Below are 26,479 nucleotides of genomic sequence, written 5' to 3' on the forward strand. Positions count from 1 at the left end.
ATATAATTAAATTTAATATAAATATGATTTATATTAATACCATAAATAAATTGAGAGGAATTAAATATTTGGATATGATCCAAATATCAATTATATGAATGAGATTCATATAAGTGAATTTAATATAAATGTGATTTATATTAAATGTCATGTATTATTGGGAGAAAATAATTATAAAACTATAGGTTATGTTGTATTTGATGCAATATACTATATGTTATATTTGATATAACATATATGTATATATATTTTAATTAACTCCCTCCCCTTAATCTCTCCGTCAAACAGTGAGTGAGATGTATGGTGGATGCTTTATCTTCTTCCACAATTCTCTCGAGAAACTATTCTCGCTAAAAATTTTTAGCGAAAAAAGTTCTCTGAGAAAAACTCTCCTTCTCTTTCTCTTCATCTCTTTCCCTCTTCCAACCTAAAGATAGAGCCCACACCCGTCCATTCTCAAATCCTAAGGAGAATACATGAGGTTCCAGTTTCGTGGTGTCCCAATTGGGTTTCCAGATTATGATCTTGATCGAGGGAGTTTTTTAAGAAATTCATTCCTTAAAGGTATTTTCTTCTTCCCTTTTTCTTTAGAAAAGCATGTTGTAAGTTTAAATTAAATGCATCATCCTTCTCTTTTAAGTCTATAATTCTTGTAAGTTATGTGAAAAATGAAAATTGGGACCGATCCCCGCATTCCACTGCGTAAACTTTCAATGGTTTTTCCTTCAATATATATATATATATATATATATTCTCACCCCATATGTTGTTGGGAAAAAAAATCTCGTGAATAAAAATAGTGCCACAGCCAATTTCGATTTTTCTCCATTTTATAGAATACTAGACCATAACACGTGTGATGCACATGATATTCATAGTCTTGTTTTAGTGCATAAAACAAAGCTCAAAAAATTATAATTAATAAAATGGTCTTTTACATTGTTTTATTCAAATAGTTGTAGCCATTTAAAGAGAAATAACATAAAAATTAATTTATGAAATTTCAAAGGGAAAATGATGCGATTGTTGATTTGAACATTATGTCTACTTTAGATTGTGATGTTTCATATTTGTGATACATAAATCACATCAATACACAAAAGTATACACTCTTTATTGTGTGGGGTCAAAGGATGTGAATTATTTATTTAAACATATCTCAAATTGTTAGATCACAATGTTTCATATATATGGTCTTGATCATACTCCACATACAAATTGATATTACACTTGGTCATATAACCATGCGATCTGAATTGTTATTGTAACATGGAAACGTATGTGACTATATTTGTTCAAACATATATTCACCGTTAGATCATGATGTCTCATATACATGATCTAGATCATATTCATACACGAAAGAATACATCACTTCTTATATATACATCACTTCATAAACACGGAGGATTTTGTGCTTATGAAGTTATACGAACTAAGTAGTTCATCTTAAAAGTCTTCATCCAACTTATCATAGTTTTGGGTCATTTAGTTTTTCTCACATATAAGTTACATTCTATGTTTATTGAGCTTCTTATATATACACTCATTTATGAGTTTGTTTACCTATATCTTTATGTATACGCATGATTTAGATTGTGGATACATGGTGAACGTTAGAAATTTTGTATTTTGTATTTATTATTTTTGTTTAGGTGATGATTGTTTTATATTCAATTATAGTTTATTTAGTAGGTGTCCTTAATTGTAGGGTTGTAGGGATGTAGGGATTATGTTTAGATGTTATTTAAAATCCAAAATATGAAGGGAGGGATAGTTTTGTCTTGTGAAAACGAACAAGGTCCTTGAAATGTAGGTTCATGCATTTTTACAATGAAATTTTTTTAATGCAACCAACTAAAACTAGGTATCCCCCCCCCCCCCCCCCCTCCTCATAGCCCGTTTTATATATAGTATAGACTTGCAGATTTTCATTTAAAAAGCTTGCAATAGGTCACCAAACTTTTCGATTTTGTATCCCAATAGGTCTTTTGAACCTTAAGAAGTATCTAATAGATCCTTAATATTTCAATCTTATATCTAATAAGTTCTTAAATTTTCAATTTTGTGTCTAATAGTACCTTAACTCTCATTTGACATTTTTTTTTTTAAATTGATTGAACTACTCGATAAAAAATCTGAAATTTCGAACCGTTGTTAACACATAATATAATTTTTTGTCTAACACAAATCAATTAATCTTTAAAAAAGTCTAAAATCTTAGGAATTTAATCAACACAAAATTATAAGTTTTGAGATATGTTAGAAATTTTAAAATTCAACGTCCTACTAGTAATAAAATTGAAAATTCAAAGTTGAAATTCTTGAAGCTAAACTTTGTAATTTAACCTAAAGTGTATTATGTGAATTTTTTTTTTTATTGGGTAACTTAAAATCTCCAAGTTCCATATTTTATATGAGAATATAAAATTTCAATTTGTTACTCAGCAAGCTTTTAGTTTAGTAATAATTGACCTACATTCTCATTCTTAAAGTCGGAGATTTTTTTGAATTGTTGTCCTAAAAATAGTTTTAAAAGCTTTTGCAAACTTCTATGAGCAACTGCTAAAAACTGAAATCTATACAAAATATGCTTTTGTTTTTTTTTATTGAAAATGATTTTTTTTTTTACAAAAAAATAATTAAAAAAAAGGAGGAAAAAAAGTTGTCCATTGGGTCAACATTAACGGCTTCTAGAGTCTTAAATCTATAGGATTTCAAAAGCCAAATGATTATATTGAGATGCTACTTAAAGTTAAAGGAGTATTTTTTTTTTTTTTTTTTAAGGTTAGACAAAATATGGAATGAAACTTTCTACTTTTTTTAATACCAATATATGTGCAATATTGACAAAATAAATAAATGAATATATATATATATATATAGGGGTGGGGAGATTCTAAGTAGGGATATTCAAAAAATCCGATGACCCAAAAAATCGATCAACCCAATTCAACCCGTGCAATTGGATTGAAATAAATGAAAATTTTATGGGTTGGGTTGGTTCAAGGGTTCCCCTAATATAACCCAAACCAATCCGAACCAATCCGAATTTATTCTTAACTTTAAAATATATTTTTTTTTATACTTACATAATTATTTATACATAGATTTTAATTTTATTTAATTTTATTTTTTTTTAATAATTTATTCTTCAACAAAAGTAGTTTCTTTGCACTTTAAAAATAAAATTTTCACTATATAAATTAAAATTGAGTTGTTAATCTTAATTTAATATATGAAAATAATTAAATTAGATTTTTACATATTTACGTTTTGCTTCTTTTTATAACAAAATTTTAAATAAATGATCCGATTAATCCGAACCAACCCAACCCAACCCAAATATTTTATAATTAGGTTGGGTTGGGTTCATTTTTTAATAAGGATTATTTGGGTTGAAGAAATTTATGATCCGAACACTTGGATTGGTTTTCAAACCCAACTCAATCCAATCCATGAACCCTCCTAATTCTAAGCATGGTTCTCGTGATTTCGAACACCTTGGATGTCAGTTGAACTTTGCTCCATTTGGCAAATATATTATATTATATACATAAAAAATGATTTATTTGTATAATATTGGCAAAATGAATTAAATTATTTCACAGTTTTAAGTGTGTAATGAGAATATGTGTTTGCATAAAGAAAATTGTGTAGAGAGAGATTCAGAAGAGTTTGAACTGAAAACACCCCAGTTGCTTCTTTGAACTGCCTTTTTTTTTTTTTTTTTTTGCTTTATTTACAAGTATTTCTAAATTTTAACCAAACATAAATATTAATATATAATGAATCTTGCACAAGTCAATATTATTTCTACCATAGTTGGTAGAAGCACTTATAAGAACTTTCAACCATTTAGTTTTTAGGCTAAATTATATAAAAATAATAATAATAATAATAATAATAAATAATTTAAAATTTAAAATTTAAAAAAATTAAAAAATTAAAAAATTAAAAATTAAAAAAAAATTACCATTAAATTTGGGACCTTTTATTTTAATAGTGTAGTTTGACAAAATAATTAGAAAAATACCGTGGCTTCGAAAATATTTTAAAAAATATAGTAGTTTGGTAGGTCTAGAAGGTGAGTCTTGGACTCTCGATGATTTAATGGTTGGGTTGAGATTTAGAAAACTCGACCAACCTCAACATATTTTATATATAATCGCAGCCTTAGATCATTCAAAAAAATATATCACCTTCAAATTCAAATTTTAGTTCTTGCATTTTAGATAATTTTTTAATTTTTTCTCATTATAATTTGAAGCTAGCATTTTTTTAAAGGAATTAGATAAACAATAATAATCTTTTTTTTGTATCTAATTGAACCTTGAGATATCGATTTAATAAGCAATAGATAGTACATTGACTTTTTTTAAAAAAGAAAAATCGTGTAATATGACCTATTAGACACAACTATAACTACGAACAACTCATGAAGGATCGACTTGCTTGTATTGATTATGTCCATAGACACAAATTGTCTTACAGTACATAAGAATTCAACTATGGGTCTATAGTGATTTATCCTATCGTAAATAAGAGTTCAACTTGTCTTACAATAATTAATGGCTTTTTTCTTTTAATATCTGCCATTGCGAAAATTTTAAGAAAATAGAAAAATTTTCTTGTACTTTATGTTTATGGTTTTCTTAAAAAAAAGTTTAGTATTAGAGTTATTTTTTAGTACAATATTACTCAATTGAGTTTTTAAAAAAGTTTTTTTTAGTATTATAGTTGAATATATACTATATTAAAAAGCAAGAATTTTTTTAAAAAAGTTTTTTTTAGTATTATAGTTGAATATATACTATATTAAAAAGCAAGAATTTTTTAAAAAAATATATATTTTTTAAAAAGTATTGATATAGACATTTTAATTCACATTTTATTATTTTTTCATTATTAACAATAGTTTAAATATAGAAGAAAAAAAGATTGAGAATTTGTTATTTTCTATGATGTCTCTAAGTTAGAATGGTTAAGAATGAAAAAATCAAAAACCAAAACGATAATAAACCAAACAAAATAAACATCAATTCATTGGTTTTATTCTTTATTGGACATTGGTTTGGATCCCTCCTTTATAAAATTATGGTTTGAATTTGGGTTGAGCTCAAAATCCACAAAATCGAACTGACCACCCTTCCTATTTTATTATTAATAAAATACATTTTCTTATTATTAAAAATAGAATAGTAAATTTTTATAAAGTACATTTTTTCTATTGAAAAAGGGGAAAGAAAAAAGGTCGCCATTATAAAAAAGTGAAAAAAACAAAAACAAAAATAACAAAAATAAAAAGAAAAAATTGGTCGAGTGTCTTGACGTGTAAATAAAGGATAAGAATTTTATTAAACTCAATTAAATTTTACGTATTGACTACATATATAAACTTCACTATAAAAATATTTAGTCTACTTTAACAAAGTATATCAAAACAAACTATTAACAAAAAATCTAAACAAACTAAAACTTTGTAAAAACAATTGGGACTCCACCAATCCATTCGACAACACTAAAAAAGGGGAAAAAACTAAAAGAACTGGTTGAACACTCGACCATTTAAAAAAAAAAAAAAAAAAAGAGAGAAAAAGAGAAAAAAGAAAATTGGTCATTATATAATTGCACCACAACTACAATATTTTTATATGTACTTTCAAAACTACAATATTTCCATAAAATATCTCTAAAAATTTCCAAAATTTTAAAAATACCCTTAAACTAAAAAAAAAAAGTCAAAAAAAAACATTACTTTTAGTATATAAGCAGAAACTGTTAATATCGTTGCAAAATACTTGTGAACTTTCATAAGTTGCATTAGTACCCTTACCTTTAAAAAAATGTTAAAAACGCCTTATCGTTGATTTACACCTCATTCACCCCCCTCTTCCATTTCTTCTCTCTCCCCTATTTCAATCTTCTGACTGAATGCTTATTTTATTTTCCCTCTTTTTTCTTCCCTCTCTTTTTCAATACATTCTTACTCCCTTTCTTCGTAATCCATATCCCTTGATTCTCTTCTTATTAGTGGTTCTATTGCTTCATGTTAACTATTTGCGCTTTACTTTGAAAAAGATAATTTTAAAAAAATGTATATTACGTAGTTGATTTTGTGTTAAAACATTAAAACAAGATTGTATATTAGTTGTTGATTGTGTGTTAATACGTTGGATGAGTTTAACACACAAAATGAGAGACAATTTAAGAATTAGAGATATGTTGAGATTTGCATCATAATTTTGAGGACAACCAGTAGGAGAGCAAAAAAAAGTGCATTGCTAGATTTGTAGCGATGAAGACGTTGTTGATCCTTTATGCAATTTAAGTTACTTTATTTATTGTAATTAGTTATGAAAATTCTCCATGGTTGTAGATGATATTCATTTTGGTCCTGTTTGTATTTGACTATTTATTATTTTACTGAGTTTTAGGAGGAGATTTTGATTTTATGAGATTTTGTGTTTTAACTTGAAGTTTTGGTTTATATTTTGGTTGTTGAGAAAATTGGTACAAAAATTAGACAAATGGAAGAAAAATAAGAGTATCTATATGAAAAAAAAAAATGAAGGTATTTATATGAGTTTTAAAATTGATTTTTTTTTCCAATTCAAGATAACTTCAAATAAATTGATATTTTTGCGACTAATGGTTTTCATGTTTTAACTTTTTTAAAAATTTTGAAAGTTCAAGGGTATTTTTTAAATAAAATATTAATATAAGGGATATTTTAAGTTTAAAAGTATTAATGTAACTTTTGAAAGTTTAGAGATATTTTTTAAAGAAAGTACTAACGTAAAGAATATTTTAAGTTTAAAAGTATTGATGCAACTTTGAAAATTCATATGTATTTTTGCGACGAGGTATTAATGATTTATGTTCATATACTAACAATAAGAGCATTTTTTAATTTTTTTTAAGAGGGTTTTCTTTTTAACTTTTGAAAGTTTAAGGGTATTTTTTAAATAAAATACCAATAGTTTTTTTTTAACGGCAAAGATATTTTTTAATTGTATTTAAATGTGAGTATTTTTTAAACTTTTAAAAAATCAAAGATACTTTTTATACAAAGTACTAAGTTCAAATGCATTTTTTTATAACTTACCCTCTTTTTTAAATAAGAAGAGCAAGAGTATTTTTATGTACTTTTCAAGCATGCTTGAGATTAATTTTAGCATGCAAAAAATATATACACACACTTTTGAAAAGAGAAAAAAGTCGAAAGTATCCGAAAGTAATTTTAGCTCAAGTACTCGACTTGGAAGTACTCAAAAATATTTTTTTAAAAAAAATGTAGTATCAGATACCTTTGATTTATCATTAAACACTTTTATCAAATTTACTTATAATTAAAAATAGGTTAAATTACAAGTTTAGTAGCTTCCGAGTTTGTGTTTATTTAGTATCTGAATTATCTAAAGTGTCTAGTAGATCTTTGAACTTTTAATTTTGTGTATAATAAATCCTAGAACTTTAATTTTATGTCAAATAAATCTATGAAATTTCATTTTTATATCTAATAAGTTCTAGGTATATTCAATTTTAAAAAATTAATTGATAATTGATCAAGAAAATATAAATTTTAATTTTATATTTAATGGAACTCTAGAATTTCTATGTTATGTTTAGTAGATATGTGAATTTTTTAAAAATATGTTGAATAAGTCAATAACTTGCTAGATACAAATTTGAAAAACTTAGAGTTTTATTGGACATAAAATTGAAAGTGTAATGAAGCATTAGACACTTCTTAAAGCTTTAGGAATTTAATAGATATAAAATTGTAAGTATGATAATCTATTAGATATGTCTTAAAGTCCAGTAACTTATTTGACACAAAATTAAACTTTAAGTTACACTTTTGAAAGTTCAAGAACTAAATAGATACAAATTTAAAAATTCAAAGACTAAACTCGTTGTTTGACCTAAAGAATCACTTTTACTAAAAACACTCCCGACTCGCACGCTCAAGCACTAACCATGTCGGTTTCTTAAAGATGGAAATTAGCTAAGTAGCTTTGAAGCAAAGCCGAAAGTGTCACAAGTCATAGCATAGGGGACCAAATGCAAGGTCGGCTCCCTTTTAAACCACTTTTGGCCTCGCACCATACTTGTTTCCTTTTATATATTCAATAGCCTTTTCTCCCAACTCACCCTTTTTAAAGTTGGTTCTATGTCATTCTTTCACCTTGTACCTTCTTCTAAACAAAATTCTAAATGTCGATGTCTCAATTTTATAGAAATGTCAACAAAAGTGTCGGGCACAGCATTTCACCCTTTTTGAACAAGTTTGAACCTTTCATTGTTAATATTAGGTTTACAAGTGTATTATCTTGTTGATATTTATTGTATTTTGCTGGTTTTTCTGAAAAATATCGATTCACCTCTCGTACTGATATCAAACCTATAGACATGAAAATGTTGACAAGTCAAAAGATATTCGTTTTAAAGTAATAATAACATCACATTATTCTCCCACCTACCCACCACTCCCCTCTACTTTAGTTTACTTTCTTAATCCAAATGGGTAACCAGTCGATTCGATGTCGGTTATTATAACAAGTGTATATAGGTGGGGTTGGTTAGGCTTGGTGTCTTGTTAACCCAAAAAAGGAAAAGGGAACAAACCAAACCAAATCTGATATTGATGTGAAAATCCAAGTTGGCCTAGTTGAAGTCTATTGGTTTGTTCAATTTGAAATTGAACTTGATTTGCTCATTCAAGAGAAATAAGAAAACTTGTTCAAATCTCTAATTTACTTATCAATCTAATCAAACCTACTTAGATATTTATTTTCTTGGCTTAACCAAATGCTCTCAAGGAAGATTTCCTTGGCTTAACCAATACTCTCAAGCATGACTTGTGTACAAACTTATTCCATTAAGATTGATTCCTTCAATGGAAATTTTGTAATTATTCTATACTAGAAAGATAAGAGGGTGATTTCAAAAATCAATGAAATTTTCCACATTTCTAAAATATAAGCATCTTATCTTATCTACGACGCACTAAAACATCCAACGTCATCAAAATTCCTACCACTCTTTTGACGATTCTCTACCCCAACCTTAACACCCCTTTAATGTTCCTTTACTCCAACAATGTCATCAAGGCTTCTCATATAAATGATACCTCATCGAAAAATGTTAATTAAAAAAAATATATATTTTATGGAAAATATTCCAAACTACTTTAGTATTACAAATTTTCCCACCATGCTAAGTGGATATTTAATTGCTCCACCTACAAACTACTGATTTATTAGACAATAATTCAGTTTCAAAAGGAAATAAAACTTAAATAACTTAACCAAAAAAGTTGAAGTTCTTGGAGTTGGCTCAACATCCATCAATAAAGTAAGAAATTTGCTGAATCAGTGTAACTTATACTCAACTTAAAACGGAGTCAAAGTGAATAAATCTTCATGACATGGTAATTGAAGTGGCAAAATTGCTGCTAAGCATATTCCAATGTTATGTTCATTTGCAACAAGGAATTACAATCTTTTTGTTAACTACAAATCAAGGGCAGGTATTAAGAACATACCAAGCAGAACCATCTCTCAACTTGATTTCTACAGGGAAAACGACTAGGGGCGGCCATAGATATGAAAAAAATAATAGGGGCATGGGAACAAATTAAACGGGGAAGAAAATAACAAATAATAGGGCTTCCATTTGTAAATTGCGCTAGCTACTACTTTCTACAGGCTTATGTGTCACTGCAGGGTTCAGACTACTAGCCGACCGCTTTACGACCCGAGAAAATTGCATTGTTTCCTCGCGTGTTCTGGAATAAGCCTCACGAGCATCTCAGGTGGTACTCCCTTCAATTCTGTTGGCAACAGAATAAATTAAAATTAAGCATATATATCAGCAGATGGACCAGTGGTTATCAAGTAATTCATGAATAGTAGTTCCTTGGTTGTTACCGTGAGCCTTGAAGTTGAACAATGGAGGAAGGAAACGTCCGTTTGGCAGACGGGTGTTCGGGTCACGGAGTTCATCAAAGAACGGATGAATCAAAGCCTCCAACTGTATTAATGTGGAACAGAAATTAGTCATAGACCCAAATGGGTATCCCAGGTCCATGTATTGACTGCATTTTAGAATCTTTCTACTTACTGCTGTGCTTCGGAGGTTCGGAGAGTACTGAAGTAGTCTTGAAACGAGATCCACGGCTTCTGGAGGCATTCTCTTGTGAAATATCTGGTATCATAGACGTATTCACGGTTAAATTGGTAGAATCTGTAAAAGGATGAACAGGGAACTTATATAGTATACAAAGTTTTAAGTACCTTGTGCCATGGATGAGCTTTAATTTGAGGGAACTTGAATTCTGTGTAATTAGGGTTCATGCACTTAATTTCCTCTCTGGTTGGGGTTCCTAGAACCTGCAAGAGTTGTCAAAGTAAAACATTGAAGTGAGACCAAAAGAAAAAACAACAGAAAAGACTACAAGCAAAGAAAACCTTCACAACTCTTTAGAAAAAGAAATTAAAGTTGTTAATACCTTGATTATCTCGACAAGCTGATCAACTCCGCTTTCACCAGGAAATAGCGGCTGAAAAAGTGCCGGAACACATCTTAGAATCATTTCTACTTAATAGTAACAATAGTTACACAGTGGTGATGGGAGGAATTGTACAAACCTGTCCAAGCAATAATTCAGCAAGAACACAACCAGCTGACCAGATGTCGATCGCTGTGGTGTACTCAGTCGCACCAAATATGAGTTCAGGTGCTCGATAGTATCTAGAACAGATGTAAGCTATATTTGGTTCGCCTCTAACCTGCCAGATGTAAACTAAATTAGTCTCAATATGTCACGAGCAGATCACAAAAACAAATTGAATATTTCCCAGAATACAAAGAAAACGAACCAAAACTTTTGCACTGCCAAAGTCACAAAGCTTGAGTTGGTGGGTGTGTGGATTAACCTGTTAAGAAAGTGAAAACAATCAGCTGAAGGAAATGGAAACCAAGTAAATTTGCGGTTATGAAATAATAAAAACAAGTTATTTATCAAAATATAATCAATGCTGGAGACAGAATGAACACAAACCAGTAAGTTTTGAGGCTTTATGTCTCTGTGGCATACTCCAATACTATTATGAATGTATGAAAGAGCTCTGCAAATCTGCATAGAAAGGAAAGAGAAAAATAAGAATGTTAAACCAGGCACCGAAAGATATTTTCAAAAAGAATCATCAGCCGTTCATCTCAAATAGAGTAGGTTATATTAATATGATTCAATACAAAACTTGACTATCCTTGATACACAAAAATGAAGAGGGCTGTTCGGCAAAAACCTGATAAAAATAGAGTTTAACGTATATCAGTGGCATCCTTTGGTTCATCTTGTTATAATGTTTAATCACTCTATGAACAGTCTCGGGGACATATTCAAGAACAAGATTAAGATAAAGCTCATCCTTCTCGGTCGTTGAGAAGAAACAATGCTTCAGGGAAACGACATTTGGGTGGTCTAGAAGACGCATGGTCTGCAACTCCCTATTCTTGTACCTCTTGTCCTGAAGAACCTTTTTTATTGCAACTGTTTCGCCAGTTTCCAAACATTTTGCCTGCAAAATAACATTGATAAGTCTTAAAAATAGAAAAAAGATGCAAAGTCATCCACTGTTAGCATGCTTACTACTAATTAAAAGCTTTTGAGCTGTGAACAACATACCTGAAATACAACTCCAAAAGAACCGTGTCCTACAGCACGCTCGGCCATGTAACTGATTGTCTAAAACAAGTTGTAAAAGAGAAGTCAGAAAGAAGTTAAATAACGGTTGTCTCAAGAATAAGTTTTCTGACATTCACCTGTTTTGGTTGGCCATTCTTTCCACCAATGGTCGTAACAATTATATGGCCCGTTTCAGTACCATTTCCATCAACAACGGTGGCTTCAATTTCCTGTTTTATCCAAATATATATCAGAAAAACTGTATTGTCCAAACTTAAATGGGAAAAATCAAAGTAAATTTAACTAGTGCCATGGAAAGAAGAAACAAAACAAAATCTTGGGTACCTTATCATCCCTAATTTTCATATCATTCATTTCGTCGGGCAGCCGGTCAACACCGATTGTACTCCCACCATGATCCCTTATCACAGAAGCAGGAACTACACTTACTGATGTCATTTGCTTCAAGATGTATATCCAGCAAATATCCTGAGTACAATCACTTATCTATAGAAGTAACCTGCAACGGTTGGTAAAGCTGTAAGAAGAAGCAAATAGTGGAAAATAACATAATAGAGCTTGGACAAGTGTAAAAGTATTTAAAGAAATTTCTCTCAGAAAACAGAGGATTCATCTTAAAAAAGAAAGCAAGAAACATCAAAGGAAGAAGATCAGCTAGTAACTCCAAAAACAGAAAGTCTCTACTAGACATTGAACAGATATTTCAACAGAAGTCTTGCCCCAAAAAACTATAATAATAATAATAATACACCTTCCTGAGAGCAAATTCAACAAGTATCATGTTGTTCCACAGCCTAAACAGCAAAAATGACCATCTTAGCTTGAGAAGCTTCAATTAAAAAAAAAAAGGGATAAACATATAAGGCATCACATCATATCATTCAACCCTAATGTTGTTTCTAGAGCTTCTGCAGATAATCAAAACCCAAAAAATGTATTAAAAAAAAAAGAGCCAGAGAAAAACAAACCCTAGCTAAAACCCGACCCTTATAATACAATCGGCCAAGACAGAAATCTGGAAAACCACCACCAACGGAAGCGGCTCCACTGTATCCACCAGATCATGAAACGTGAAACAGAAAAACGAAACCTAAATCCAAGATAACCCAGATTCGATTGCCAACGAGCTTAAGGCAAAATGAAACACATAAATAAAAAATTCCAAGCAATCCCAGGAAGGGAAATAAACAAAAGGACTCCACAAACTTCAGAACAGAGAAAAAAGGAAAAGAAAATAATCGACATGCAGAGATCAAACAAACCCTAATAAGAAAAAACAAAAGAAAGCAAAACCCATGATGTATTTCAATTAGAAGAGATCAAAAAAATCAAACCCATCAAAGAAGAGGGGAAAACAGAAGAAACCCTTTACCGATCAGCTCAAAGGCAGAAAGGAAGCGAGCGTTTTAGGGAAAACCCAGGTAGATAAAACAGGTTTCTGCAAGCAAAACTTCTTAAAAACGAAGAAGATGATGATGATGGAGAGTTGTTTGAAGAAGAAGAACAAGAACAACAAAATCAACTGATTGTTTGTTGTGTTCAAATGGGGTTTTCCTAATTTGCCTGAGCAGAGAGAGGATTGAGAGAGAAGGGGAAGGGAAGAATGAGAATGCTTTTTGGAGGGGATTTGTTTGTATTTGTTAATTGTGTTTGTGAGTTGGGTGGATAATGGTGTTGGCTTTAGCTTTTTGGCTTTTTTGACAGTCAACGAAACGACAGAGCTGAATTCAAAGCTCTCATTTATATATATATATATATATATTTGTTTTATCAATTAATGAGTGTCCATTCTTCTTTGTTTTATTTTTTAAATTTTTAATTTTTAATTTTTTTTTTTTTTTTTTTTTTTTTTTTTTACTTCTCTCTTCTTTCCACAGTCTCTTCCTTTTTGACCATTCAAACCGGCCTGTCCACTTTTCCACTTTCAAAAAACCACTCTCTCTCTATGGCTTCTTTTTCATTCTTTTCAAAAATACAAAATTACCATTTTAACACTCTTCGTTATGTTCTAAGAGATTTTCAAATAATCCAATCATTCAAACCATGAGACTATCTAATAAAGATAATTGAGTTGAGTTAGTTTTGTTCTTGATGATTGAGATGGATTAAACTTTTTCTATTTTTGTTGAATTGAATGGATCGTGGATTAGCTAAAAATTTGGGTTAACCCAATCCAACTTGAATTTTACATATATTTCTTTTTTTCAAGGTTTGATTACTTTGTGCGGATTAATTTGTAAATTCTTAATATTTTTCTTTTAAAATTATTATGATATTTATTTTTGTTTAAACTTTTTAATAAATATCATAGATATTTAATATTTAATATTTGAATTTTATGATATTTTAATTAGTAGTTATGTGTTATATATAAATTTATATATTTTTAAATAAAAAATAAGTTATAACTCGACAATTCAACCCAATTCGAATTTTTGGATTTGTCAAAAAAAAAAACACACTCAACTCAACCCAACCCAACACATATACACCTCTTGTTCTTCTTTTTCAACCTTCTCTTACTATTACTATCTCTCTCAAAGCTTCAAATTCCAACTCATTAAAATCCCTTTTTAAACCTCTCTCAATTGACTAAATATGGATAGTTTTTTCAATATAATACGTTGTATAGAAAATTATAATGATATTGTAGCGTTATTGAAAATTTCCACACGACAATATTCAAAGTTTTTGTGAACAAGAATCATAGAGGCATCGAAAAAATTCTTGACCTCAATTTGGGTTAAAGAGATACATGTAACATGTACTTCAAGAATCTAAATGAAGGAAGTAAGTGACTAACTTTGAATAATGTCAAGATTGATTTATAGTTTTAATGAATAGTAGCTTTTAACTTTTAAAATTAGAGAGACCAAAAAGTAATTTCAGTGTTTAATAATAAAAGTTGAATTTTACATGGATTAAATTAATTAAAAAATATCACGTTAAACCATCATGTTCAATTGTTTTATGGGTGCAATATTGAAACTCTCAAACTTGTGGAAAAATGATCACTATTGTAGAATTTTTATTACTTTACCTAATAAATAAATGTCATACCAAACTTACTTTTCACATTTTGCTATTGGACATACTTTTTTTTTAATTATTATATAAGATTTAATTTAAGCTTTTTATCTACTGGTTTCGATATTTTGTCGACTATAAAATATATGTGTGTTTTAAATTCAAGTCGAAATTAAAAAATTAAAAAATTAAAAATAAAAACTTGTTTTTCTTTTGAAATTTGGTTAATAATTCAAATATTTACTCAATAGTGTTGGAAATCATTATCAAGAAGTGTGAAAACAAGACAATTTTTAAAAATTAAGACTTCGTTTGATAAACATTTGGTTTTTGGCTTTTTGTTTTTTAAAATTAAGTCTATAGACACTATTTCTACATCTAAATTTCTTCCCTTCGTATCTACTTTTTACCAATAATTTAAAAAACCAAGCCAAATTTTGAAAACTAAAAAAATAGCTTTTAAAATATTGCTTTTGGAATTTAGAATTTGGCTAAAAATTTAACCATTGTACTTATGATGCAAATCATTGTAAAAAATTGAAAAGAAATAGACTTCATTTTCAAAAATCAAAAACAAAAAATAAAATAGTTACTAAATATGGACTAAATTATTATAATACAATTCTAAATTTTTAAAATATCTATTATAAAATTTGAAGTAAAAAAATGATAGTTACTATTATGCATAACAATTTGTATTTTCAAATGAACTATAATCTCTCGTTTTAGACAATTATAAATTTAATCTATAAACTCTTATGATTGTATCAAATAGATGCATGAATTTTGACAAAGGTTTGTTTAAGAAAAACTTTAGTCTCAATTTTTAATTTTATATTCAATAGAATCTATATTATTTTTAAAATGTCTATATATGTCCCTGAACTTTCAGTTTTATATCAAATTCTTTTGTGTTGTTCAATGGTTTTTTTACTAGAAATCTGAGGACTTAACTTGTGATGTATGTATAATATTTGGTTAAAATTACAAATTATTCGTATATATGTAATCCCTTAACTTTCTAAATTACAAAATTATTCGATGAGTTTTCAGATTTTATAAAAATTCATGGAACTATCCGACATAAAATAGAAAATTTAAGGTTCCATCTGACATAAAATTCAAATTTATATCTTATAGTCAATTAATTTTTTAAAAAAGAATGTTTAAATTTTGAGAGTTCTATTAGGCACAAAATCGAAAGTCAAGTGACTTATTGGACACAAAATTAAAAGTTTAGGTCATGTTTGGTAGCAATTTGGTTTTTTGTTTTTTGTTTTTGAAAATTAAACATATAGACACTACTTCTACTTCCAAATGTTTTCTTTAATTATCTACTTTTTATTAATTGTTAAAAAAAAAACACCAAGACAAATTTTGAAAACTAAAAGATAGTTTCAAAACTTGTTTTTGTTTTTGAAATTTTGTTAAGAATTCAACTATTGTACTTAAGAAAAATACAAATCATTGTAAGATACGGAAATAAAATAGGCTTAATTTTAAAAAACAAAATAGTTACCAAACGGAACATTAATAAATTTTTAGACACTAAAAGAATAAGAACGAACAAAAGTACAAACCATAATTAAACATTACAAGAAACATTACGTTTCAATAACTAAAATTATGAGTATGTTTGAAATACATTTTCAAGTGTTTAATTTAAAAAATAAATTATTTAAGAAAAATTAAAATACTTAGCAACAATTTAAAATAATTTTTAAGCGTAATAAATTTTTATAACTTTTTAAATATATTTTAATCCATTTTTTTTATGAAAAATATTTAAATAAAAAAATTTTTTTTAAAAAAAACACTATTTTCACAAATCAATTCAAACCAACATATAATCTATTGTGTATATTTTGACGAAACGTTTAAACAATTATGCGATATGACTGAATTTTTTAAAGTATTTTTTATTTTTGCTTGTAGGTTGGTTGGAAGACGATATCCTGATTGCTTTACCAATATTGCCTCTTCAATGGACAAATTTATTAAAAATAAGTCAAATTTGATGAACCAATATTCTAAATTAACAAAAACAATATATATATATAGAAATTTCCCTTTTTAAAATATTCATAAATTTATATTCAAATAATATATTTAGTTTCTATATTTCAGATAATAAAATTTAATTCTTGTATTTTTTTATCAAATCTTAAAATTTCTTCGTATCGTATAATTTTTTTTGGTTGTTTTTCAAATATAATAAAATAAATCAAAATATTTATAAATATAGTAAAATGTCATTGTGTATTCGTGATGGTCATTGATAGACTACTATCATCTATCATAAAAATGTGATGAATATTTACAAATATAGATTACTATCATCTATCATTGATAGTCAAAATATTTTCAGTATTTTTCATTTAAAATAAAATTTCTATTTTTTTTAATACAATAAAATTGCGAGGATTCAAATCACATAATCACTAACACATTAAATTTCAATATTTAAAAATACAGCAACATTATGTTGTATTGCTAAATAAGCAACAGTCACAGTCCATGTTTTTAGGTGTTTAATTTATTAAATTGGCTTTTGAATTATCAATTAATATAATTCGTGAACATTATTATCAATAATTGGTGGCAACTTTAACAAAGGAATCTTTTGAACTTATTAAAATAAAATAAAATAAAATAATTAATTAGTCAGAAGAAAAAAACAATTCTGAGAATTTTAAGATGAATGATACAAATAATGGAACATAATTAAACTATCCAAATGTTTTTTTTTAAAGGAATATTATACCACAAAAAAGGGAGATTTGAATCTACCGTGTAAGAGAAGAAATACTAAAATGTAACCAAATTTTTTTCTTTCTTTTTTTTTTTAGAACAACAAAAATTATGCTTAAATTAGTATATGAAGGTTAATGAGAATTTAATCAATGTGAACAAAACTAACAATAATTAAGTAAAAATAATGAAACTAATTAATTAATTATATGAGATAAATATTGTGATTTTTTTTTTCAAAAGAAAAGGTTAATTAGTTACCATTCTTACAAACAACCCACTCCATTGGCCGATCAAGCTTTAGGTCAAAAAAAAGATAATTACAAATTAAATAACAATTATTGACCTTTTTCAAAATCTATCCCTCTTCATTTATAGGGAATTAAATTTAAATATCTCAACAGCTTGCTATTTCTAAATCTCTTTGTTGCATTAGTTTCTATATGGATTAGAACAAATTATATGACATAACTAATAACCAAATATGTCAATTTCAAGAAGTTTGTAGATAAAATTTAGCAAAATCATGGTGGTAGATTCCGCGAATTATGAGATATTTTTTAGGTGCTAAAATTGGTTTACAATATAAATAAATGTGATTTTTTTATTATAAAAATATTCGTTGATGTCAACATCTATATACGAAAAATTTATGACATTCAAAAAGCAACAACAGTGAATTTATTTGTATGGAAGAGAATGAGACATGTAAAGAAGAATTATCCTACATACTAGTGTAGTGGACGTCACACAACACTTCGATGCTAAAGTTAGAAGGTGGAAAAAGCCTAGAGTCAAATGCTTCATCTTTTAACTCCTTTTAGGTCATTTATCTTTTCTTCTAGAATTACCCCAACAATATTAAACATAAATGATTCAAAACTTAAAGTAAAAGGAAGAGTAAACAATCACAAATGGAAAGAAAATTAAAATTTGAAGTGACATAAAATTAAAAAATCAATGCCTCATCTGGTAACCATTTCGAGGGAGTTTGAAACGTTAAGTTAGTTATTATAGTCGATGGTTATTATAGTTTGTCGATTACGATAATTTGTGATTGTTATATTTGGAGTCCACTCCACCAACGTGATGTGGACTATAATAGTTCACTCCACCAACTTGGACTTCTAAACAACTCATTCGTTTCTAGTTTTCTATTTTTAAAATTTATGCTTATTTCCTCTAAAATTTCAATAATAGTTTTTATATTTGTTAAAAAAACACTTGAAATTCTAAAAATAAATACAAAATTTTTAATTATTAGTTTTTTTTTTTTTTTAGTTTTCAAAACATGACTTTTTTTTTTAATATATTAGTGAAATTAGATAACAAAACATAGAAACTTCGTATCTATAAGTTTAATTTTGGAAAACTCAAATTTAAAAATCAAATGCACTGAAATCATTATAAACTTGTAAATACTAATAATTTTATTTTTCCAAAAAAATGCCACATTTTCCAATAAACATAACATACAAAACAAATTTTAAAAAATCAAGCAACTTGACGACGGGCTACAAAATAAAGTGTAAAATCACTCTCATTTATTCTTTTAAGTTATAAGATCACTCAATTAAGCACATAAACGTCCACTTTAAAGTATAATAATACAACAATATAGTTATGACACCACTAAATATTATAATATTTTTTCTCTATAAAAAAAACAGACCCAGAATTTTGGGGGAGCTCGAGGCAAATGAAATTCAAATAGCTTTGAATATATTATTTATTTCAAAATATATATAGAGAGAGAGGAAATTTCCCATGTTTTCTAATTAAAAATATTTGACCAACCCAATCCAACCTAATATCTACTTTTTTTTTTCTTTTTTTCTTTTTTTCCTTTTTCTATTACTGTGAACTACGGCGTTGATTGGCTATCTAATTTTGAGGCTAATTTAATTTCTGACCCCATAACTATTCTTATTCAAACAAAACGCGCATATGTTTTAATGACGTTTGGAAAAAGGCACCTTTTTCGATTCTTTTCTAGATGGCCCTCTATTTATGTCTTCATATTTGGCTTTCTTCCTTTTTTGTTTCGTTTATGAATTATGTTTTCGTACGAAGATTTTTTACTTTGAATGTTGTTGATGACTCTAATAGAATATTGTTTGAAGTGAAATAACGTTGGAATATACTATATTTCTTACTTTTAGGATATGTCCTACGTCGAGTTGATCATGCGGTTTCATCACAAGGCTACCAAACAACCGTAATGACATTTAATTAGGGCAACGAAATTACTAGAGTTTCCTCGATGCCATTGTGCAAATTGACGGAGGGTCATCTTGAAGAAGAAAATCCCTTATTGACTATTTCTCTTTGTTTTTCTCCATTTTAAGGTAAGAGTATATCTTGGGAGAGGAAACCACGAAACATTTTTTTTCAATTAGGACTTATGGACTTTATCTTTATATCTTCATTAAATACTTTGTGGTTTGTTCTCTTTTTACTCGTAGATAGATAGTTGTTGATAGGAGTCTACAAAATCTAACAACTACATGCATGCTCGTAATGATATGAACTTTAAAAAAAATTCATGATGTTCATACACAAAATTTTGTTAATGGTAAGTGTTGGTGAAATTTTCTTATTTTTTAAATGAAAGGAAAAGAAAAGTGGAGAATCCCACATCCGTTGGGACAACAAGAAGATGTCTTCTTATTTACCCTTACTTTTCCTTATGGGTTTGGGACCTAAGGGGTATCCAAGTTTTAGAAGGGGTGAAGAGATAGGCAAATGAGGGTTTGATGGTCTTTCCCATGCGTGGGTCGCCGTCGTCCGTTTAATAATCATTTGGTTTTTGCCCGTTAACACGTGCACATTACTTCGTTTTGCACACTTGACGTTGGCCATCGCCTATGTTACTTCAATTTGCACGTTCACAGTTGGACTTCATGGTTTTCGATGCAATTCTGATCGAGTCGTGACATTCTTTTCGAATTGCTTACACAAAGGACAGAGCTGCGAAACGTCTTAAAGAGAGTGTGATCTGTGATTCATCCTTTCACAAGTTTCCATTTTGTAGCTTGTTTCCACTATTGGTAATTTCTGAGTTTCCATTCCTGTCACTTTCGCCGAATAGTCATTCCAGCAATTTTAAGACGTGTTGATTTGCCGTTGTTCGTGATGGTCGTATCAACACAGAACAACATTCAAGCATTGGAAGCAAAAGATGTTGTTTTTCCTCACTATGAAGAAAGTTTTTTATGCTTGCACCACGAAGAAGTCAATTGTCTCACAAACAGATTTGACAGAACAACAGATTAATGATTGGGAAGAAAATGATTTTTTTTAAAAAAAGTCTTATTTTAAATTGTTTGACTGATGACCTATATGACTATTACAGCACGATGACAGCAGCAAAAGAAGTCTGGGATATCCTAAAAAAAAAAATATGATATCGAAGTGGTCGGTACAAAAAAGTATGTTGCCGGCCGTTATTTGAAGTTCCAAATGACTACGAAAAATCTGTGGAGCTTTGATCTCATAAATTACAGAAGATTTCTCATGAAATCATTAGCGAAGATATGCCTCTAAATAAGGAATTTCATGTTGTTATTATTAATAAGTTACCCCCTATGTGGAAGGATTTTAAAAATATATTGAGGCATAAAAACAAGAAATTTTCCTTGGAAAGTATGATAACATGCCTGAGGACTGAGGAGGAAGCTCGAAAGTAGGATCAAAGGGGGGAGGTAAACATTATACCAAGAAAGTTTGCCTCTGCTTTCTGAAACTTGGACTAAAGCCAAAGGGAAACAAGATGAAAGTTCATAATCGTGGATCCAGCAACCAAAAGAGTCAAAAGAATAATAATAATAAAAAAAACCCTAAAGAGAAACGGTACAATTTCTTTGTTTTAACTGTAACAAGTCTGTGTATATGGCTAGGAACTGTAGGGGACAGGCGTTGTCTTGCTGTGCAGGGGAATTTGACTAAAGATGAATTAGTTTCCATGATCACAGAAGTAAATGTAATTAGAGGGTTCTAAGGGGTGATGGCTAAACTCTGGCGCTACACGTCATGTCTGTCATGATCATGATTTATTTAAATCATATTCTGAAACTAATGATAGAAATATAATGTTGGGGGATCACCACTCAACAATAGTTGCTGGAATCGACGAGGTAGAGCTGAAGTTTACCTCTGGAAAGACTGTCATTCTAAAAGAAGTTTTGCACACTACGGAAATAAGGAATAATTTGGTCTCGGGCTATCTCCTCAATAAGGCTAGCTTGACTCATGTCGTAGGGACTGACTTATATACCCTCACTAAAAATAGTGTCATCATAGATAAGGGATATGCAACTAATAAGATGTTCAAACTAAACCTTGATATGAATAAAGCTCAATGTTCTGCTTATATGTTGTGTTCTTTTAATGTCTGGTATGTTAGCCTTGCCATGTTAATAAATGAATAATTAGTACCATGAGTTGGTTGGAAATGATTCCTAAATCATCCATGAATGACTTTGATAAAAATGCGAATACTGTAGTAGGGCTCAAATAACTAAGACTTCGCATAAATCTGTATTTAGGAAATTAGAGCCTCTAGAATTGATTCATTCAGACTCAAGTGAATTTGATGGTATCTTGACTAGGAATAGTAAAATATACTTTATTACTTTTATTGATGACTGCTCTGACTTCACATTTGTATATTTGCTGAAAAATAAAAGTGATGCTCTTAACATGTTTAAATTGTTTGCGACTGAAATTGAAAACAAATTTAACATAAAAGTTAAGAGACTTCATAGCGATAGAATAACTTGTTAAGAGACTTCGTAGCGATAGTATAACTTAATACAACTCAGATGAATTTAATAAATTCTATGCGAATTCATGAAAAGACGACACCTTATTCTCCTGAAATGTGTGAAAAAGCTTAAAGAAAATATAAAACTCTAGTTGAACTAGTAGTTGCTATTTTACTTAATTCAAGAGTTGCATCTTATTGGTAGGGTGAAATTATCCTAATTGTGTGTTATATATTTAATAAAATATCAAAGTCTAAAAATACAACTTCTCCTTATGAAGTCCTTAAGAATAAGAAACCGAACTTGTCATATTTTAAAATTTGGAGGTATCTAGTCTATGTAAGAATACCATATCCCAAGAGAAGAAAGTTTATTAGTAGAGCCTATGAATGTATCTTTACAGGATATGTAGTAAATAGTAAAGTCAATAGGTTTTATGACTTAATGAATCAAGTGATTATAGAATCAAATGATGTTGGCTTCTTTGAGGATAAATTTCTCTTTAAATCAAGGAAAAGTGAGGGCTTGAAATCTAGTAGTCTACCATTATTTATAAATCAAACTTCAAATGAGGAAGCAAACCCATAACCCATAAGAAGCAAAAGAACTCGTACTGTTAAGGACTTTTGGGATGACTTCCAAACTTTCAATGTAGAAGAAGATCTTAAGAACCTAAAAAATGCTCTTTCCTTAATATATGCCAATTTATGACAAGAAGTAATAAATGATGAAATGGACTCCATTGAGTCAAATAGGACTTGGCATTTAGTAGACCTATCTTCTGGTTGCAAGGCAATAGGATGAAATGAATTTTAAGGAAGAAACTCAAACCTGATAGAACAATTGACAAGTACAAAGCCAGACTTGTAGCTAAGGGTATTAGACAAAGAAAAAACATAGACTTTTTTGACACCTTCTTTCCTGTGAGAATTACCTCAATCCATGTGTTGTTTTCCCTCGTTGGCCTAAACAACCTTCTAGAACATCAGATGGATGTAGAGATTGCATTCTTTAACGGGGAAACTTGAAGAGGAGATTTATATAGAACAACTTGAATGCTTCATAGTCCATGGTCAAAAGAACAAGGTATGCAATTTAGATAAATCTCCTTATGACTTGAAACAAGCTCCTAAGCAATGACATGAAAAATTTGATAATCTAGTCATATCTAAAGGATTCAAAGTTAATGAAAGTGACAAATATATATATTATAAGTTTGAAAATAATCTATGCACTATCATATGCTTGTATGTTGATGATTTGCTAATTTTTGGATCGAACTTGCACGTTATAAATTATGTGAAATCCATGTTGAATGCAAGCTTTGATATGAAAGACTTAGGAGAAGAAAATGTAATCTTAGGCATCAAAGTGACTAGGTCTGAAAAAAGGGAATTTCTTTAGATCAATCTCATTATTTATAAAAGATTTTAAAGAAATGTAATTACTTTGAATGTAAACCAACATGTACTCCTTATGGTCCTAGTGTTAAGTTGCTCAAGAACACCGGTGACAATGTTAATCAATCCAAGTATACGAGTATCATAGGCAATCTCAGATATGTTGCTGACTGCACTAGGCCTGATATAACTTATGTTGTAGGATTACTATGTAAATTCACAAACTGGCCCAATATAGAGCATTGGAATGCTGTAGAAAGGGTTATGAGGTAATTGAGGAAAACCCATAACCTAGGATTACATTGTCAAAAGTTTTCCATTGTCCAAGAAGGGTACAATGATGCTGATTAGAACTTCTTCTCAGATGACTCAAAAGGCTACCAGTGGATATATTTTTAATATAGCAGATGGAGTTGTTTCTTGGAAGTCTAAGAAACAAACTATTTTAGCACAGACAACAATGAAGTAAAAAATGATAGCGCTAGCAATAACTGGCAAAGATGCAGGCTGGCTTAGAAGTCTGTTATAGAGATTTCCTTATGAGAAAAAATCCGTACCAACCATATTGATCCATTGCAATAGTACTACAACAATCATAAAAGTTCAAAATCATTATTACAATGGGAAGAGATGACAAATATGTCGTAAGCACAATACTATTAGAGAGTTCCTTACTACTGGTGCAATTAGAGTGGATTGCATATAGACTGATGAAAACTTGGTAGATCCTTTGACGAAAGAACTTGCCATAGAGAAGGTTTTTAAAACCTCAACAAGAATGGGACTCATGCCTATAAAAAGATGAATCAATTGTGAGGAAAACCCCACCTGTAGACTAAAGATCCTAAGAAACAAGTTCAAAGGGTAATAACTGATCACAAGTGATATAAAGTGAATCATGCTACAAACAAAACAAAGTCCCTTTCCTATGACCTAGAGTCTTAACATGATATCCTAAAGCATATGAAAGGTTGAACTTGAAAACTCTAAACATGGAGAACCAATGAGCGGAAGCAGATCGTTCCAAATCTCATTGTAAAAGAACATCAACATTTACAATCTAACATAAGACAGTTATGCATCATAAATTACAACATGCTACTAAGACTAAAAACAAAAGAGATCGAGTGAATCATACCTTTGAAGAACTTTTCTTCTAGTATTCCCTCGATCAATACCAACAAGGCGCCCAACAACACGAACGCAACGCCTTTGGAATATCCTTGAACAACAACGAGTGAAACTCGATCCTCAACCCTCCAACAGAAACTTGACACTACAACAAGGGTACCTTGGTATTCTCGGTGTGAGAATCTAGGAGGTGTGGGCTCTGTATGGATTTGATAGAGGGAGGGAGGAACTGAACGATCATGTAGACGATCGAGTAAGTGGGAGAAGACGGAAGTCTATCGTGTAGACTTGGGTACTCGATCGTTTAGCAGTCAATAATTATCGATAGTATACTTGTTCCTCGATCGTTTACTCTCTAAAGGCTATCATATAACCTTTTTCTTTATGCGCATTGGATTATGAAAAAATGAAAATGATTTTCATTTTATCCATCAGTTACCATAACTGATTATAACTTCCCACTAAGTTGGATATTAAGAGAAGAAATTGAAACCAATTATCTCATAACTGTCTCTTATACACATCTAGATGTGTATAAGAGACAGTTTGAACACTTTAAACTAAGCCAAAAACTGATTCTCAACATGAATCCATTGAGCTACCAAAGGGACTTTATGGACTTGTAGCTTGAAGCTCCAACAGTACGTGAATAACTGACTAAACTCTTTAATCACGATATCCACCATCCATCAACTGTCGGACATTCCACTAAAAACTGACAGATGCACTCTTCGCACTATAGATATATTTCTGTGTTGATTAGATATAACCAATCAACAGTACGATGACCTTTCATAAATCGCTCATAAGTACAGTTGGGCCAATTTACCGTTTTGCCCATGTAGTTACATCTAACTTTTTAAGTACCACTGATTCCTCTAATGAATAATACATCATAGTCTCACTATGAGTAAACCCGTCTCGGGCCAAGAGAATGTGTGACACCACATTGTTCAAGCCCTAGAATCAGCCCTTAAGGGAGTAATCTATCTACTTACCCCTACTTCGAGGAAGGAGTGAATTCTGTCTTATGTAGCTGAGTTCCCAGTTCCCCAATCAGACGAATCCCCAAAATGGTAGGTTTGAGTTGGTGATTTGGTCACTCACACCCATGCAAATCAAAGAACTGTCCTCATAGGCAGAAGTTCACAACTCACTCAGGATTAAGGTCATGTTACCAATGATCATTCTAGTGAAATGAAAATCTCTGTCATAAACGGCGTTATATAACAAGACTAAACATTTTGTGGTCCGGTCTTATACAAACTCCTTTGTATAGACATCCCCGCTCACATGTTTAATACACGAATGGTCAGGATCAGACCATTTGGTAGCAATTTACAACACTTGTAACACCTACAAAGCGGGCCACACTCGTAGCGTCATCAGGATAAGGTTTCCCTCTTTTATCCATATACTACAAACTATTTAGGTTATCACTTAAAGCATGATCCACTTGTATGTCTCCACATACATGCTTAAGTTGCAATGATAACTAGGAATCTTAGTTATTAGTTTGTGGTTAATGCAACAAGAATATCTCATATTTCATAGACTGAAGTGAATAAAATATCTCATATTATAAATCACCAAATGTTTGTTCATACAGATATTTATAAACTACAGGATCCTACGAGATCTAGGGCATCAACCACAACAGAACTTAGTACTTAATGAGATCTATACTT

At 29.7% G+C, this 26,479-nt stretch overlaps 1 protein-coding gene across 2 annotated transcripts; it reads right to left on the reverse strand.

The window, feature by feature from the left end:
- Positions 1-9,409: 9,409 nt before the first annotated feature.
- On the reverse strand, positions 9,410-13,400 carry LOC120091633 (glycogen synthase kinase-3 homolog MsK-3). Of its 2 annotated transcripts, XM_039049735.1 has the most exons (13): positions 13,089-13,392; positions 12,041-12,215; positions 11,833-11,925; positions 11,696-11,755; positions 11,316-11,588; positions 11,069-11,143; positions 10,887-10,943; positions 10,656-10,796; positions 10,517-10,567; positions 10,302-10,397; positions 10,129-10,212; positions 9,936-10,038; positions 9,410-9,838 (listed from the first exon to the last, which is right to left on the reverse strand). In XM_039049735.1, exons 2-13 carry the CDS (start codon positions 12,152-12,154, stop codon positions 9,756-9,758), a joined length of 1,230 nt encoding a protein of 409 aa, XP_038905663.1. In that variant the 5' UTR covers positions 12,155-12,215; positions 13,089-13,392; the 3' UTR covers positions 9,410-9,755. The 2 variants fall into 2 exon arrangements, with proteins under 2 accessions (XP_038905663.1, XP_038905662.1); XM_039049734.1 differs by having other exon boundaries at positions 9,936-10,212; positions 13,089-13,400.
- Between the last annotated feature and the right edge of the window lie 13,079 nt (positions 13,401-26,479).

The sequence above is a fragment of the Benincasa hispida genome, chromosome 11 (assembly GCF_009727055.1).
Source record: "Benincasa hispida cultivar B227 chromosome 11, ASM972705v1, whole genome shotgun sequence".
Classification (NCBI taxonomy): domain Eukaryota; kingdom Viridiplantae; phylum Streptophyta; class Magnoliopsida; order Cucurbitales; family Cucurbitaceae; genus Benincasa; species Benincasa hispida.